We start from the raw sequence: 17,560 nt of genomic DNA, 5'->3' as shown, positions 1-17,560 counted from the left end.
ATAAATTACATGCCAGTTGCACAGGTGTCTGAATTTTTGATCACGCGACCATGGGGATGCTGCAATAATGGTCATTAAGTGTGACAAACTGTCATAAGTCCCGATGTTTCCAATGCTGTTATAACTTCCATCACTAAATGAATGGCTGTAATTTCGAGGGCTACCTGTAAATGGCTGAAATATAGTGGCGAGAAATGCTTCTTCAAAGTTAAAAAAGTTCAAATTGGTATTTATAGCACTACAGGGATCTAGGCCGCTGCCCCTAGAGAGTTGTTATCGAATTGCCCTAGTCCTAGAGAACTAATAAAACCCTTGGCTGAAAAACAATCACTGGTAGCACATCAACCGAAGGAAATCTCGGGATCTTTGCCACGGTTTTAAATAGAAACCCTGGGGAACAATCTTGCTGTAGCCCTTTCTGAATGTCTGAAATCATTAAAAGAAAAAGGAAAAACTGGAAAACGTTTTTCCTGGACCTGAAAAAACTGGACTTGAAGAAAATAAACAACACTGGGCCCAAATGAATAAACTGTAATTTCTGTCTCCTCTTTCCACAACGGAAGCTTTTTCAAAAAAAAATCTTGACTTCAAAGGCCACGGGGCAGTTATACACAGCAGAGCAATGGAGATTCGTGGCTTTATCAGACTGTCACCCAAGTGTGACTCGGCCATCGATCTTCTTGGCTACTGTGAAATTTCCAAACGGTCGTCCATTTAATCAGGCGGAGTGGACACATGTCTCCAAGTTTTTTAATTTTTTTTTTTACAAACGTATCAAATCAATGTGTGGCACCTGGGAATCATACATTCTAAGACGAATAAAACTATTAAACTAGTAGAATTAATCTAGTAGAATTAATCGTAGTTATTACATTCAATCAAGTTATATATTTCTAAATAATAATACTCATTTATATTAAGTTGCAATCTGTTATTAGTCCATGTTTTCTCTTGTTGTATTAAAGTGCATACAGATATTCCCCCTTCTCTTATTTCTATCACTTATTCTAACCTTTAATCCTGTCACCCTTTATTAAGAGACTTTTTCTTTCTATCCTACCTAACTTCTAGTCATGTCAACTACCTAAAAAAAAAAAAGAAAAGAGAGAGAGAGAAAAGGAAAAGCAAATCAGAACAACAACAAAAAAGAGAAATCATCTATCCATCGTCTCTTGCCCGCTTCAATACTTCAATTGCTATGGGTTTTTTTGACTTGCCTCCCAAATTCCTCTCTTGAATCTTTATCTCTGTCTGCGTCTCCTTCTTGGCTCTTCAATCTAGATATTTCTCCCACCTCTACCCTCTTCCATTGCCTAGTTTCCAAAATTTCTGCCCAGGCCCCTGTCTCCCTTTCAAACGCATATGGACACATCTCTCTTACCATAGGTTTAAAGGTCACCCCAACTTCACAAGACATTCCTGAGGACATCGGGCCTGGGGGATCAAAGCTGCGAGGGAAAATTACAGAACAATTAAAACTTGGACCACATGTTTTCTGAATAGTTTTTATCCCAGAGCTATAATTGCACTCAACAACGAACTAAAGGGCCACCATCAGTGAGCTGTTGGACAGCATTACTTGGCCTGTTGTGTGGATGTTTGGGTGGTTTAGAGGTGGGGAATTTGTGGTGGTGGGGGTGTTTGGGGATTGTTATGCGTATTGGACCTGGTCTTTGGGTGTTAAGTGAATTGTGTATACTGTGTATACACGTACAATGACAATAAAGTTGTTATTATTATTGTTGTTGTTGTTATTATTATTATTATTAAAATGTTGGCATAGTGACAGCCCCCTTATTATTATTTTACAGAAAATCTTCTTTCTCCCTCGCATGTTTCTAGAATGCCCAAGTAGCCGTACGATCCACAAACCCTGGTTAAATGACTAGCGTATATCGACTTACAGCACAGTGAAAAAATCTTTCAGATGTTCGCTGACGCCATCCAGCTTCAAGTAGTTGATACTATAGAAGGCATTGATCAAAGTCACCTTCTTTTTATAGGTTTTTCCAACATCGAAGTCCTGGAAAGATTTGTTTTTAAATATATTAGCTTTATTGTCATGGAAAGCATGATGGTTTGATCAGTGCAACACAATTGCTTAAACTGGAGAGCATTCAATTGGATAGATAGAATGTATTTATTCGGTCAGAAGTAAGATTGCAAATCGACTAAATACTTGTAAATTACTTTCTGATCGGCTTTTTAAAATGTTCTTGCGATTAACCGGGCAACAGGCTCTTCAATGTTTTTTTTATTTCTTTAAAAAACAAATAATCAGAATTAAAAGCAGCATTTCCTTTTTTTCTCCCCCATTCTGGAGAAATGCCTTTTTCCAAAATAGTACACACTCTCTCTCTCTCTCTCACACACACACACACACACATACACAAACACACAAAACAAAACAATCCCAACTGTATTTTAATATATTATGAATTTTTAAAATGTTTTTATAAATGTACCGTGCACCTGAAGTACGAAAATCTGGTGTATTCTATTTTTAAAATTAAAAAAAACATATTTTAAAACAATGGCAACTCTATTTATACTGGGAGATTTGCACAGCTGAGCATACTGGCTATAGACCAGCTTGCCTTCTTTAATGGGATGAAGGCTTTGAAAGATGCTGAAGATAGAAAAGTAGATGGTCTCCAAATGTGTATTAAAAAAAATCTGAATTACCAACAATATGCTGGCTGGGGAATTGAAAAATTGATCCTTACTTACAGAGGGGGCATCCAAGTTAGCAAAGACTAAGTTATAGTGTTGGATTAAAGCTCTTCAAAATGCTCACGTTGTTGCCATCGCAATCATAACATTTTGATTTGGCCAAGAAAGGCAGTTCCCCTTCTCGCAAACCGACAACATATTCAGTGTAAATCAATCTGTTGAATCACGGATTCATTTCCTAGCTTTGCACAATGGACCAAACCATCAACTAATCCAACCGTTTGGGTTTGCACATCACAGGAAGAAAGAGAGGGAGACCTAGTCCAGATTTAAAACAAGCCAACTTCGGCCCGCTGTGTGAACGCGGTCGATCCAAGTCATCGCTCACCTTGAAATGAATGAGGCTCGGCTTGCTGTAAAAAGGACACCCTTTGAACTCACGTCCACAAACACGGTGTTTGCGAATGACTCCAGCATGTAACTTCTCCAAATTCCGGGCAAAAATGTCCTTTTCAAGTTTCGACACATTGAGAGGTTTGGAATCGATTTTGTCATCCAGGACCTGAGAAATAAGGCAACGCTGGTTTCGAAAGGATTTATAAAACAGAGCAGCTTGATAAAAGAAAGGGCTCATTTGATTCAAAAGGGCTGGAGACAGAAGATTTGTAGAAAAATGGTGGCTTTCTCCATTTATTCTCAACAGTATAACAGTATCATAGTTGGAAGGGACCTTGGAGGTCATTTAGTCCAACCCCCTGCTCACGCAGGAGACCTATACTAAGGATTCAAACCACCGAACTGCCGACTTTTCTGATCGACAAGCTCAGCGTCTTAGCCACTGAATCACTTAGCCAGGCTGTCTTTTTTATAAAAGAAATTCTCTCTTTTCAGCTAAAGTGGGAGTTGTCGCCAGGGTATCTTTTGGTGCCCACCAGTTCTTTGCTCCAGCTGACACGTCAAAAAAGGGATTTATTTAAATCTAGAACCCAGTGTGAAGTTTTCGAAAGATGCCCTAATTAATTCATGAGCCATGAGCCGAACTTCAAAAGAAATACAGTCATTTATTAGGAGCACCATTTCGGCAATATTCGGATGCAGTTAGAACTAATCCCACGTAGATTTATGTTCCCCTATGACTCTGTCTCTCCCCTCCTCTCTGGCCATGTCATAAATCACATTCTCCAATTAACCACTTTGGCTGGCTGTGAAATCCAACACCCTCCTTCTGATTGCGGTCAGGAAGAATGTATGGAATGCACTTCAGTTAGGGAAATCAATCAGCTCTATCAGTTCTTCCTCCCTCCTGGTCATGGCAACTTGAAAGCTTTGCAAGTTGACACCCAGAACATAGAATAACAGGGTTGGAACTTTACTCCAACTTTACTCAATCACGAGACTCCATCCCATCCTCTAGTTTAATGAAAAGAAGGACTTAGGGGTGACATGATAGCCATCTTCTAATATTTGAGGGGTACCACAAAGAAGAAGAGGGGGTCAACCTATTCTTCAAAGCACCTGAAGGCAGGAGAAGCAGCTATGGATGGAAAGGAGAGAAGCAACCTAGAACTAAGGAGAAATTTCCTGACAGTGAGAACAATTAATAAGTGGAACGACTTGTCTCCAGAAGTTTTGGGTACTCCCAAACACTGTTATTCCGTTATCCTAAAAACACATTAAACAGGGATAATGGAGCAGGGTGACAGATTGAGTTCATCTCTTGGTAAATATGTATTTTTGCCATCCACCCGGGAACCAAGCAGGTAAGAGCGAATGGAAAACGAACGGAAAGGACGGAAAGATGGATCTGTACCTGCAGCGGGTTATATTCTTGGTCCCAGATCCCTACAAATTCGGGCTCCGCGAGAATATTGTCCGCATTTTCCTGCTCGCCTTCGGTTTTGCTTTCGGGGATGAAGTCGCAAGAGGCACTACAACTTTTGTCGTCCAGCGAGGGGGAAACTGAGGGGCTGCGCCAATGTTTCTGTCACAGAAGAGAGTGGCGAAAATTCAAAGGGTCATTTGGCCAGGTGAATTAATCACAAAATCTTGGGAAAATGAGGAGGAAAAAAAACACACATCAAATTCATCAGAAACTCCTAGAAACTTCGGTTAATTTGGAACAGACCCATCCCTACTTCCAAATAAATGGTTTTCTTGCCAAGAACACCCATGAAAACAAATCAAGTATCTTGGCTTATAGTCAGAGGTGGGATTCAGAAATTTTAGCAACTGGTTCTCTGCCTGGTTGATGGCGTGTGTGGCCATGGTGGGCGTGGCCTACTCGGCCTCCTGCACCACAGGGATGGAGGGGTGGGGATGTGTTTTCAACCTCCCCAGACTCCAGAGGTTTTCCTCGAGCCTCCGGCAGGGCGAAAATGGCCTCCTCCAGACTCCGGAAGCTGGAATCGGGCCCGTTTCCGGACTTCCGGTACTTCCGGTAGGCCTGTTTTTTTGCCCTCCCCAGGCTCCGGAGGCTTTCCTCGAGCCTCTGGGAAGGTGAAAATGGCCTCCTCCGGGCTCTGGAGGCTGGAAACAGGCCCATTTCCAGACTTCCGGAACTTTGGGTAGGCCCGTTTTTCACCCTCCCAGAGCCTCCGCGTGGGCCCTGCACTTATCTGGCATCCAAAACTAGCTGTGTGGAGACTCCTGGGAGGAGCGGGGTGGGGTGGGTGGGGTGAGCCGGTCCTTGCAACAACCGGTTCGCCGAACCAGATTAAAATTAACATCCGAACCGGCTGAATCCCACCTCTGCTTACAGATCAGTATAACTAATCTTTACTGCTGGGGTCTGCACACCAAGTAAGATCCACATGGATTCCTCCCATTTAAATCTGCTATTTATGAAAAAAGGGAAAAAAAATTAAGATACACAACTCTGCATTGCCTGTCCAGGCTGATGTCTGCGGTGATGAAATCCCACATTGACAAATTAGGGGAGTTTCCATTCTGAGCCATTTCACAGAACCTTTACAAGTTGCTAATTGAAGGAAGGAAGGAAGGAAGGACGTAGAAGGATTTTAATCTGATCCAAACAGTTCCCATTAGTTGATCAATGATAATAAGCCCTCCCTGCTTTCTCTCACCTGTATGACAGGCGCCACCTTATCGCTACACGTTTCCTCAATGTAACGCCATGTTTTCATGCGCCACTTAATGGCGTCGGAGAGTTTGTCCGGGCCTTTAGATTTCTGGGGATGAGATTGTGCTTTTATTCTCTCCGCCTGGGCTTCTTCTTTCAAAATCCGAGCGACTATTTCGAGTTTCCTGGTTTTTTGTTGGTCCAGAAACTCCCTGTGGGCGATGCAACGGCAGACAATGGAGACAAACTGGGAACAGACCCCAGGGAAACTGAGGGAACAAACCACCGACCTCTGAGCCCAAAAGGATTAATCCGCTAATCCTTTAAAAATCTATCTATCTATATAAAAATGGCTCTGTGTGTGTGTGTGTGTGTGTGTATGTGTGTGTGTGTGTGTGTATGTTCCAGCATAACTCTGGAACGCCTCGAGCAATTTCAACCAAATTTGGTACACAGATGATTTACTCTCTGGATAAAAGTCCTGTGGGGGGTAAGACACCCCAACACCCCTCGGTGTGTGTGGGTGTGTGGGTGTGTGTGTGTGGGTGGTGTGTGTGTGTGTTCCAGCATGACTCTGGAATGCCTGGGCTGCTGAAATGAAAAGGAATGAATTATATCTATAGTGTCAAATCACAGTACTTTTGACAGTGATAGTGTGCATTTTGGATTCAAGTTCTGTTAAGATACAGCCTGTTGTGCCTTAAAATGGCTTCTACTGTACAGCACAGTGGAGTTGCCATGGTAACGGCTTCACGGTACTTCACAAGGGGGCTCCCTCTGGTAAGGGGGATTGGGATAAATAAATACTTGGGCAACGTCGGGTTATCAGCTAGTATATATATATATAAGAATGGAATGTGTGCGCTTTGTGACCTGCATTTTTATTGCATTTGCAAACATCCTTCTTTGAAAGGACTCTTGAGGCTGCTATCAAAAGAACTCTGATAGCTGGTGGCTACCAGCTGCTAAAATTCAGGTCTCCTCTCACCTGTTGGCAAAATCTACTGCTGATTGACTAGAATTAACTAAGGAAGAAGAATTTCCATGTTTTTAACAAGAAATGACAAGCTATCAGGAAGGAGGAGGGAGGTTGGAAAGGGGTTAATGGTTCTATTTTCCAGATCTACTGCACTAACATTGAGGTTACTCCTAGGCAACATTTTTTGGAATTTGAAAATATGTTCAAAATAACATACCGAAAAGGGGGGGGGGAAATCTGTGCGCGCACACAGTACTTTTTAAATGATGCTTCAGCTATTAAAAAAAATAGGGATTGTTTCAAAGCACATCCTAGCAGAAAATTGCCCTGAAATGTTAAGGAAGACTTAATTCTTAATTAATTAATTAAGTGCTGATAAATTAACAGACTTATGGGTTATTTCCTCCTAAGTCCTTGATAGGTGAGACCTCCGTTGCAAAGGATTAATTATGCAGGGAGGGGGAAAAAGTTTTATAAAAAAGATATTTGGACAAGGAATTCTAGTCCAAATATCTTTTTTATAAAACTTTTTCCCCCTCCCTGCATAATTGGCCCTTTGCAACGGAGGTCTCACCTATCAAGGATTTAGGAGGAAATAACCCATAAATCTGTTAATTTATCAGCACTTCCTCCCACCCCCACATCAACATGGCATTTCACGAAAATTAGCAGCTCACTTTTTCCGCTTTTCGAACTCGATTTGTCGCTTCTGGCAAAAAAATTCCCGGGTTACATTGTGTCCTTCAGCTTGAATGGCTTCCTTTATTTTCTGATCTTGCTCTTGAGCATCAAGTCCGATCAATTTGCTCAGGACTTGACGGGTTTTGAGATTTTCCTAGACAAGAATATTAAAAAAAAAAAAAAAAATTAAAATATTAAGCCTTCGCTTTTGGATTTGCAGGAAAGCAGTTCATGAGGGCAGAAATCAGCAGGTAATCCGCTCCCGGATTTCAATTGCTTTCAAAAGTTACATGTGGTCCTCGGCTTACGACCACAATGGTGCCCAATTTATGTTGCTAAGCGAGACGGCTGATAAGTGAATTTTGCCCCGTTTTACTACCTTTCTTGCCCCCGTTGTTAAGTGAATCGCTGTAGTCGTTAAGATGGTCACACGGTTGTTAAGCGGATCTGGAAAACCCATTGACTTTGTGTTTCAGAAGGTCACAAAAAAGTGATCCCATGACTCCAGAACATTGCAACTGTCGTAAATATGAGTCAGTTGCCAAAAGTCTGAATTTGGGGATGCAGCAATGCAGAGGTGATATTCAGCAGGTTCTGACCAGTTCTGGAGAACCGGTAGTGGAAATTTGGAGTAGTTTGGAGAACCGGTAAATACCACCTCTGACTGGCCTCGCCCCCATCTACTCTCTGCCTTCCAAGTCCCAGCTGATCGGGAGGGAACGGGGATTTTGCAGTATCCTTCCCCTGGAGTGGGGTGGGAATGGAGATTTTACAGTATCCTTCCCCTGGAGTGGGGTGGGAATGGAGATTTTACAGTATCCTTCCCCAGCTGAGTTGCCTGATCGTCAGAGCCTCGTCAGCTGAGTAGAAAAAATTGTAGAAGAAATGCTTTAAAAAATAAAATTTTTAAAAAGTTGGCCACGCCCACCCAGTCACATTACCACCCACCCACCAAGCCACGCCCACAGAACCAGTAGTAACAAATTTTACATTTCACCACTGAGTGGCATGTTCTCCTTACTCAAGCAGCTAGCCCTCACCCGGTTCGAACTGATGCTGTTTTTCAGAGACAGCACCGTTTCCATCCTTTTTTGCAAGTGTTCCTGATGGCTCACTTCCTCCGCCGATTCCTTCTCACGAACCCTGTTGGAAAAGCACAGAGTCAATCCTGATCCGTTTTTGGGGAAGAGGCTGGTGCCAAGCCAGCCATCTGGACTGATGCCCATCAAAGGGCAGGGCTTAACGTGCCATGGGAGCCTGGCTGCTTCATGCAGTCAACAAACCAGGGTTAGCAAGCCATGGCCAACCTGGGTTTGTCAAGCCCCGCCTCTACTGCCCTTCTACAGCAGGCTAGCTGAGGACTTTCGCAATGCAATGGGACCTAGGAGAGGAGGCAGCCTTGATCTCATATGATCTCGTATTATTATATAAATTATATACAGTATATCTGTCAGGTGTCAGCACGTCAAGATGCATTTATCCTAGTGTTGACATAAGAAGGAGAACGCAGGCGTCTGCAATGGGACGGTTGCCTTTCCCCTACTTATTTCCTCTGGAGATAATGTCCCCTAGGAGATGGATGGGAGGGGGGAAATTCTTTGAATTGGAGCAGTAGATTAGGGGTGAATGTTTGGGAAGATGGCCAATGAATGCAGAGGAGTGGGGGAAGGAAGAGGAGGGGTTTTGGGGCAGCACGTCAGTGCCGGCGGCAACGAGTCGGTATAAAAAGTGCTGTGCTTAATAAAATGAAAGTTTGTTTTATAAAAGACTTTGTTTGCGATGCAATTTATTTGAAGACAGCCTGAAAACCTGACATCAGGTTTCCAAGTAATACACCCATAGCACACAGAACTCCGAGGCAGGTAGATTCCTCAAAAGAACAGTTTTATTGGATATATCATATTGGCACAGGCTGGTGAAAACCGACTCTAAACGTCCCCGCGGTTTTCACCTCAATAAAAGTACACGTTTTTTCTCCTTTCCCCAATCAGTCAGTCACATGGTCCAATCAAGGTGCTATCCGGTTGCTGGGCAACGTCGCTTCTCCTCTCTTCGGCCAACTGTTGGAACGTCCTTGGTTCCCAGAGGAAACCATTTTGTTTTGGCTACAAAACCCCAGCTATCTCTACTCCCCCCCACCTCCCTTTGTGGCTCTGAAGTACTGTATGCAGAGGTGGTATTCAGCCGGTTCAGACCGGTTTACCCGAACCGGTGGCGGAAATCGGGGCCTGCCCATTCACCCTGGCTCTATGCCATTCTATTTAGGCGCTTTTTTGAGGCACAGAAGACATGTGCACCAGCAAAGCACATGCACGGAAGGCCAGGTGCATACGTGGACGGGGCGTGCGCGAGTGTAGCGACTGCGCTCACATTTGCGAACTGGTAGGGAAAGTAAATGACTACCACTCCTGACTCTATGTTTTGGAGCTGAAGATATCTGGAGCCACAGGTTGGAGAAGGAAAAATCCCAAAAGTTAATGGACCAGACCTCTTGCATTCTTTGAAAGGAGAAACAAGAGGGGAGAAAAATTAAACGACGTACTTTCCTAAACTCTCCTTCAGAAAATGGACGGCCTTTGCATGGTTCCTCTGAGAATCTTCCAGCACGGTGGCCAGGTTTTCTTCGTAAGCCTTGCTAGCTTGCTGGATTTTTCTACAGGGGGAAAAAAAGAAAAGAAAAAAGCAGAATTCTTTTCAAAGGGGACCGCAAAATCCTAACGTGTAATAGACAGCACAGAACTTTCATCACTCATCCTGTCAGGGTTCCTGAAATGTTTTCTCCCCGGTTCTAAGCCCAGCCCACCTTGAATTCCTTCTTATTCTTATCTCTCTCTACTTTCCCTTGGCTGTTAGTAGTTCAGATTCTTGTACAGAGCTCAAGCTTACAATAAATCTGTCAACTCATGAAGCTTTCCTGACCTGCTCCCGAGTTGCCATAGGCAGGGGGGATGGGAATCGTGCCTCACAGCTGCACCAAGAAATTCACACTTCAGTCAAAACAAGACACAGCCTAGCCAACCATCAAAGTCAAGGCCATCTCCACGGAGACCCGCAACGACTGGAGGGAATGACTTCTACGACCCGCGAAATTGCTTCATTGGGAAATGTGACTGATGACACACCCTGGGCTGGGAGGGGGAAACGGGGTCAGAGGCAAGGTGTGAATTAGGTGAAGCCAGAGCTGGCTTCGCCTAGGTCGTGCTGACTTGGCGCTCCTAATAAACAACAGGATTTTTCTTGCTAAATGGCTTGAGACTCTTAAATTTTATTAGGGCATTGGTCAGAACCCAGACAAAATCTTTATATCCATTTGAACTATCTGGATCTCCTGATTTTCCTGGTGCCTTTACATAAGTTGTAGTGTTGTGGCCCATCAGCGACCAGCGGAGCTGGCAGCAGAGTTGGACAGTGAGGAGGTTGGGGAGGAACATGGGCCAGTCCTGGGGGTTGGGGAAAGCTCGGACGAGGGCTCTGCATCAGAGGCAGAGAGGGAGCTAGACAGCAGTGAGGCAGAGGAACAGCTGGAGCCAGTTCCCAGCGTGTGCATGCGCAGAGCTGCCAGAAGACAAGAACAACTCAGAAAGCAGGGTCGACTCAGGAGTAAAGCCACACCTTGGAGGTGACTGGCCCCTCCCATAGGAAACAAAAGAGGAGCGAACGGGGAGTGGGCTTTTGCAGGAAACAATTTGTTCGTTCCGTGACTCTGAGAGACTCTGTGCCAAGTTTGGCCTTGTACTCCGGTTGGAAACCAGTTACGTGGCAGCTTGCCAAACAAGATAAGGTCTGTGTTGATAACTCTTCCTTTGAAAAACTGTTTGGACAAACCTTTCTGACTGTGAATGAACGTTAATTCACAGTCGTGTAAATAAAAGAGGTTTTGCCGGGATCAATTCCTGCCTCCTGCTTGTTAAGGGAGTAACTAGGTCAGAACAAGTAGTGGAAATTTCAAAGCATTCCTTAAGAGGGGGTTTGAAATCCGGCCTACCTTTCGGTGTTCTGCCACCTCTGGCTCAACAGCTGGGCCAACTCATTCTCTTTCTGGAGCCTTTCCTCCGCTTGGTCTCGGCGCTGCTGATCCAGCTCCGCCTCGTCCACTTTGAGCTGCTTGCGAAGTTTGGCAAAATTTCCTTGCTCTATTTCAATCTTCCACATTTCGAACCTTGGCAAAGGGAGGCTTTTATCAGTATCCCAACCAGGTTGAGGAACATCAACACATTTCCAACACAACAAGCCAGGGTAGTGTAGTGGGTGAAGGTATTGGATGTAGGCTATGGAGATACGGGTTCAAGTCCACCCTCATCCAGGGCGGCTTCAAGCTGGTTGCTTCCTCTTAGGATAGACCAGGAGTGGGGCTGCTGGGGGTTCGCAGGGGTTCGGGAGAACCTCTAGCTAAGATTCTGTGCAGTTCGGAGAACCCCCAAATCCCACTCCTGGCTGGCCCCGCCCACCCCACCCCACCCGTCCCAGGAGTCCCCACACGGCCCATTTTGGATGCAGGTAAGTGCAGGACACACACGGAGGCTCTGGGAGGGCGAAAAACGGGCCTACCGGAATTTTGGGAAGGCCTCCAGAGGGCCTCTGGAGCCTGGGGAGGCCATTTTCACCCTCCCCGAGGCTCGAGAAAAGCCTCCGGAGCCCGGGGAGGGCAAAAATTCCCCCCCATCCACTGTGGTGCAGGTTGACTAGGCCACACCCACCATGGCCACATCCACCCAGCAACTGGGCAGAGAAACCCTTTCTAAAAGTTTTTGAAGCCCACCCTTGGGCCAGACCTCCCCTACGAGGTTTCATTAGGGGAGGAAAAAAGGGGAGGCGATACTAATGTGACAGCTTGAATTCCTAAAGAAAAAGTCAGCAATATGGGAATAGTGAGGCGTTTCAGTTTGGCAGAACTGTTAGAAGAGTTAGAAGAGGGAGAGGAGGGGGAAAAAAAAACGCTTCCTTGCCGAAGCTCAAAAAATTCCCAACGAAGCGTGCTGCCAACTTGAAAATCCGGAACGCGCTTTGCCTATTTATAGATCCATTCCCCTTCACCCTATAAAACATTCAGGAGAGATTCCACCCTCCCAGTCCCCCCAAAGTCGAGCCAAGCCGCTAAATTGCATTAAGAGGAAATCGCGCAAGGATCCAGTTGGCCCAATGTGTCCCGCTCTCCTCCTCCTTCCCCCCCCCGGGTCTCTTTTCACTTACACGTTTTCATTTAGGGCTGCGGTGACTTTCGATTCGAGGCCCTTTTCGTTTCCCAGTTCAGTACACAAGCGCCGATGTAATGCCTGCAGGCGGGACACGGCCGCGCTGAGCCATTAAAAGGAGGGGAGGGGAGGAGAGGAGGAGGAGGGGAAAGAAAAAAGAAAGAAAGAAAGAAAGAAAGAAAGAAGAAAGAAAGGGGAAGAAAATTGGAAATAGTGAATTGTTCAAAGTCAGCACGTAAACAAAGGCGAAACAATTCTGCAGCCTGGAGGGTTTCAGGTCGTTGTTTTTCTGAATTTCCGGCGGTTGATAATAATGGAATGTTTTTCAATTATACTCTAAAAGAATCCTTTTCGGTCTCTTTCAAAACCTCTACACCAGCCGACACTTCAAATAAGAGGTTCTTTATTTGGTCTCCCGCTGCAGACATCAGAGCCAACTCCTACATCTAAAATAATAATCACAACAGCCCCTGTAACAACCGCGAAGAATATGGGTTCTTTGCTGTACACAGAGCCCTAGACATGGCCCAGGAAGGAGGCACTCATCATCATCATCATCATCATTTAACGACCTCATAATCCCTTGTGCAGTGGAGTCCGGGCAACTGAATGGAGCTAGCAGAGCGTTGAATGGCCGGATGCCTTTCCTGTCACCAATGCTGAGCTTTGTTCAGCAGATATATCCTCATCGTGCCCAGAGAGAGAAATATATCTGCCTCTACCTAGGATCAAACTCACAGCCTGGGAAAGAGGCACTCTGCTGGAGAAATTAAAATTCACATTTCAATTTCGATTTAATTTGAATAAATCCAACCTTAGAACTAAGGAGGAATTTTCTGACGGTGAGGACAATTAACCAGCGGAACGACTTGCTTCCAGAAGTTGTGGGATGCTCCATCACTGGAGGGTTTTAAGGAGAGTTTGGCCAAAATCTCATTTGTCCGGAATGGTATATGGGTCCCCTGCTTGAGAGGGGGGGTGATCTAGAAGACCTCTAAGGTCCCTTCTCATTCTGCTATTCTGTAATTCATAATTAAATTAAAATCCCTGTTTTTCTGCCATTTCAGTGTTTTGTGGTTCATTTGCTCTCTTGGAGAAGAAAAAGTGATCCCTGAAAGAGAATGACTAGAAAGCAGAATTGAGCGGAAGGATTACAACGGTAATAATGACACAGGTGAAGTGGGATGAAGAGACATTTTCCAGGTGTTGTGATATCTTTAGAAATCAATCACATTTGGCAAGTTCGAGAAAAGGCACACGGGAAATTCAGACTCCCGTACAGAGGCTGTGCTTTGGTGGGTGGCCCTAAATAAATTCCTTAAACCCACCCTAATCCTAATGCTTTGTCTCTTCCTGGATGCCAGCTTTCCCAAATGCCAAGCCTCTAGCTGTAAAGGGGGGGGGGAAGAGAAAACAATGAGAGCATTTTCCTTGCGAGAGGACCTGATTTAATCTGGTTCATTGAAAAACGGAATGCAATTTTTACCCAGTCCTGCCTCCGATTGTTTCTTTTAAATTTAAGCATTTGAAGAGGTCACCTTCGCCCATTCGGTTTTTTTGCACGCCGGCGCATAATGAGGCTGTTTATTCTGCGGATCGGGATTGTTTCGTTTTTTTAGCCAGTCGGCACATAATGCGTTCCGCCTTGGCACAATTATATTAACTCAATTAATTGCAAGAAGCAACAAGGGTGGATGCAAATGTAGTTGATCTGCTGCGTACAAGGCCCCCCCCTGCCCCCCCGTCTCCCCAGCAGCTTTTAATTCAAGCAAATTGAAGGAGCGGAGCCAGCACAACAATTGTGTGCTGTCTCCCAAACCTGGTGCCAACGTTGTGTTGTATTTGCATGCTTTTCAAACACTGGGAGACAAAGGAGAAGAGAGAGAGGGGTGGGTGGGTGGGTGGGTGGGTGGGTGGGAGGGAGGGAGGAAAGGAAGGAGGGAGGAGAGGGAGGGAGGGAGGAAGAGAGGGAAAGAAAGAACGAAAGAAAGAATGAAAGAAAGAGAGGGGAGAGAAAGAGGGAGAAAGAGAGGGAGGGAGGGAGAGATGGAGGGAGGGAGAGGGAGAGAGAGAAAAAAGAAAGACAGGAGGGAGAAAGAGGGAGAAAGAGAAAGAGGGAGGGAGAGAGGGAGAGAGGGAAAGAAAGAAAGAAAAAGAAAGAAAGAAAGAGAGAGGGGGGGAGAGAAAGAGGGAGAAAGAGAAAGAGAGAGGGGGAGGGAGGGAGAGAAGGAGGGAGGGAGAGAGTGGTTGATTCAATCGCCTTAAATGAATGTGATCACTCCCTGCTTTCCCCAATGCATTTGTTAATTGCGGCCTTGGATAAGGATGCTGGACTAGAAGACCTCCAAGCAGGGTGGATTTGATTTAAATCAAGTCGATTTAAATCACGCTTTAAACTACTAGTAAAAAGGCTTGATTTAAATCAACTCGATTTAAATCACAATTTTTAAAGAGCAACTGTCATCATCTCTGTCCCGCAGCAGCTTCTCCTCTGACCTGCTGCTGACTCACCAACAGTCCCAATATTGCAGAATATACAGCCTCATGCTACATAAGTGAGCGCCATTTCATGTCGAATAAACTAAATTATTAACGTATCTTAAATAGAAAAACTCTTTAGGTATTTTTTTTTACTCCAAAGGCATTTTATTAAAATAAATTTAATAAAAATAAATAAAAATCCAATTTAATTTTTTTTAAAAATCCAATTTTTTTTTTTAATCCATCGATTTTTATCCACCCTGCCTCCAAGGTCCTTTCCGGCTCTCTGATTTCTTGGCTGATCCCAGAGCGAGAACTTTGCACCCCAAGAACATTTTAACCAACGTTTTGCTTTAAAGAGTGGGGAAGCGAATGAGCAATTCCTTTGCGATTAAACTGTGGAAACGAAAAGTGGGATGGGGGGAGAAGGGGAAACAATTGTTTGTCCCTAGTGCTGGTTTTAACTCTCCTAGGTGGATTCTTGCCTCTGAAGTCGAAGCGGAGAACAGTGAGCTGTTTAAAAGCAACTGCACGGACCTAGATTCGCTGAACAAAAAGCCCATTTTCATGCACTAATAACTTGTGGGACAGATAAAAGATGGCATCAGAAATAGAATTTTTTTGGGTTTTTTGCTTGCACCCAGCAAAAGGTTAACTCCTCCTGTCGCTGGCTGCGGTCTCTGGAGATAACTCTTGTTTTACTTATCGAAGACCTTAATCGCTAATTCATTAAATACCTTTAAACAGAAGGAAATCAAAGAGATGGCGGATATTTTTCAGCCACCAAACGGAGCCGAATTCAGCCAATTTTATACCCCCTTGGAAACACCTGGAGAAGAAACTGCTGATCAGCTGGGCGAACTACATACATGTTCCCGTCCTCCTTCTCCTTCTCAATTTCTTTCTCCACGTCCTTCTGCTGGCCGGTGAGCATGTCCAGTCGGTCGTGGCAAGTCGCCAACTCTTCTCTGAAAATACAGGACAGCAGGATTCAGCCAGAGAGGCTGGCGCAGCAGTCCGTTTCTTCTTAGACGTCTGTGGCATCACTCACCTACCCATGCTGATAATATGCCGCGCATGGATTAAAAGGAAAAACTAGACCAAGGATTTGCCAAGGGACAGGTGCTACACAAAAGGAAAAGAGAGGAGGAGGGAAGAGGAAAAAGGAGTTCTAATCTCCCTTGTAGTGTGAACGTTTCTCAGGCCATCCTTTAGATCTGCTGGCTCCCAAGTAAAGGAGCATGAGGACTAGTGTCAGGTTTCAGTGTTGTCTCAAAATAAATTGCATTTCCAAACAAATAGTCTTTGATGAAATCTTTCATTTATTAAGCACGACAATCTGTCCCCGATTATATCGTAGCCAACACTGACTTCCTGACCCCAAACCTTCCCTTTCCGTTCCCCAATTCTCTGCGTCTCATTGGCCATCTTCCAAATCACTCTCCCCATATCTACTACTTCAGCTCCCAGGAATGTCTCCCCTCCCATCTCATCTCCTAGGGGATATTATCTTCAGGGAAAATAAGTAGGTGAAAAGTCCAGTGTCCTCTTGCCAGCTGCCCCCTCTTCTCCTCCTTATGTCAGCACTAGAGTAAATGCAGGTTGAAGTGCTGACAACTAGTTCAGCTATACAATACTGGATAATACTCTTACAATACTAGACAACACAGTATCAACAATAGAGACCTTCACATTTCTAGGTACTATCATATCTCAAGACCTAAAATGGACAGCTAACATCAATAACATCATATATAAATTTAATAAATAAATAAATAAATAAATAACATCATCAAAAAAGCACAACAAAGAATGTTCTTTCTGTGCCAAGTCAGGTTTGTTTAAGGACCTCAGCAACTCGCAGAGCAGCTGTCGTACAGTTGTAAAATTGAGTCCAGTCGCATGTTGTCACGACTTACAACCACAACGACTTACGACCAAAATTCCAGACTCAGTTGTGGTCGTAAGCCGAGGCCTGTAAAGGAATCAATGTCCTGATTTTGATTTGATGCTTTCGACATCTTTTGGATTGTTTGGTAATTAAAGTTAATGGAGTTATTTCCTTGTTAGCATCTTCCTCATCTTCCAAATGGAGCCGGAATAAATTTTCTGAGCTAGGGGCATGGGAGAAAAAGGAAGACAAAGGTGGAGAGAAAAAAAAAACACCACCTGACCTTGTTTTTTGAATGAGCAGCTCTTTCTCTTTGGTGAGACTGTCAAGTTGGTTCAGGTTTCGCCGCAAGTTGAGGACACGAACTCGGTCTGAGTAGTTCATGGTCCGTCTTCGGCTCGGCACCGGGAATCCTTCTGAACTTTTCCTGTTGGTTAGAAAAGTATGTTATGGACATCAAGGAACAGCCTGAGATGGAGAAGGGCAGCCTAGAAATTAAAGAAACGCATTGAGGAATGGGCATAAGCCAGTGGTGGCGAACCTCTGGCACGCGGGCCAGATGTGGCATTTGGAGTGCCCTCTAT

At 44.6% G+C, this 17,560-nt stretch overlaps 1 protein-coding gene and 1 long non-coding RNA gene across 6 annotated transcripts in view; one reads left to right on the top strand and one right to left on the bottom strand.

Moving 5' to 3' along the window:
• Positions 1-17,560, bottom strand: part of CFAP74 (cilia and flagella associated protein 74) — an 85,818-nt gene that overhangs the window by 33,138 nt on the left and 35,120 nt on the right. For all 5 annotated transcript variants that reach the window (XM_087879301.1, XM_087879302.1, XM_087879300.1 and 2 more), the window contains 12 exons: positions 17,260-17,403; positions 15,955-16,053; positions 12,603-12,707; positions 11,398-11,571; positions 9,955-10,065; positions 8,453-8,555; positions 7,409-7,566; positions 5,757-5,964; positions 4,484-4,654; positions 3,062-3,235; positions 1,905-2,023; positions 1,382-1,448 (listed from right to left, as the gene is read on the bottom strand). In XM_087879301.1, the coding sequence (XP_087735427.1) occupies positions 1,382-1,448; positions 1,905-2,023; positions 3,062-3,235; positions 4,484-4,654; positions 5,757-5,964; positions 7,409-7,566; positions 8,453-8,555; positions 9,955-10,065; positions 11,398-11,571; positions 12,603-12,707; positions 15,955-16,053; positions 17,260-17,403 (1,633 nt within the window). The remainder of the gene's footprint in view (positions 1-1,381; positions 1,449-1,904; positions 2,024-3,061; positions 3,236-4,483; positions 4,655-5,756; positions 5,965-7,408; positions 7,567-8,452; positions 8,556-9,954; positions 10,066-11,397; positions 11,572-12,602; positions 12,708-15,954; positions 16,054-17,259; positions 17,404-17,560) is intronic.
• LOC132712512 (uncharacterized) lies at positions 13,253-13,930 on the top strand. The gene is made up of 2 exons (XR_009623162.2): positions 13,253-13,446; positions 13,672-13,930. It is a non-coding gene; the product is annotated as an uncharacterized LOC132712512 (long non-coding RNA).

Source organism: Pantherophis guttatus, chromosome 15, assembly GCF_059756535.1.
Source record: "Pantherophis guttatus breed Tessera chromosome 15, ASM5975653v1, whole genome shotgun sequence".
Classification (NCBI taxonomy): domain Eukaryota; kingdom Metazoa; phylum Chordata; class Lepidosauria; order Squamata; family Colubridae; genus Pantherophis; species Pantherophis guttatus.
Note: the sequence above shows the minus strand (reverse complement) of the source record. Positions and strands in the feature narration are given on the sequence as shown.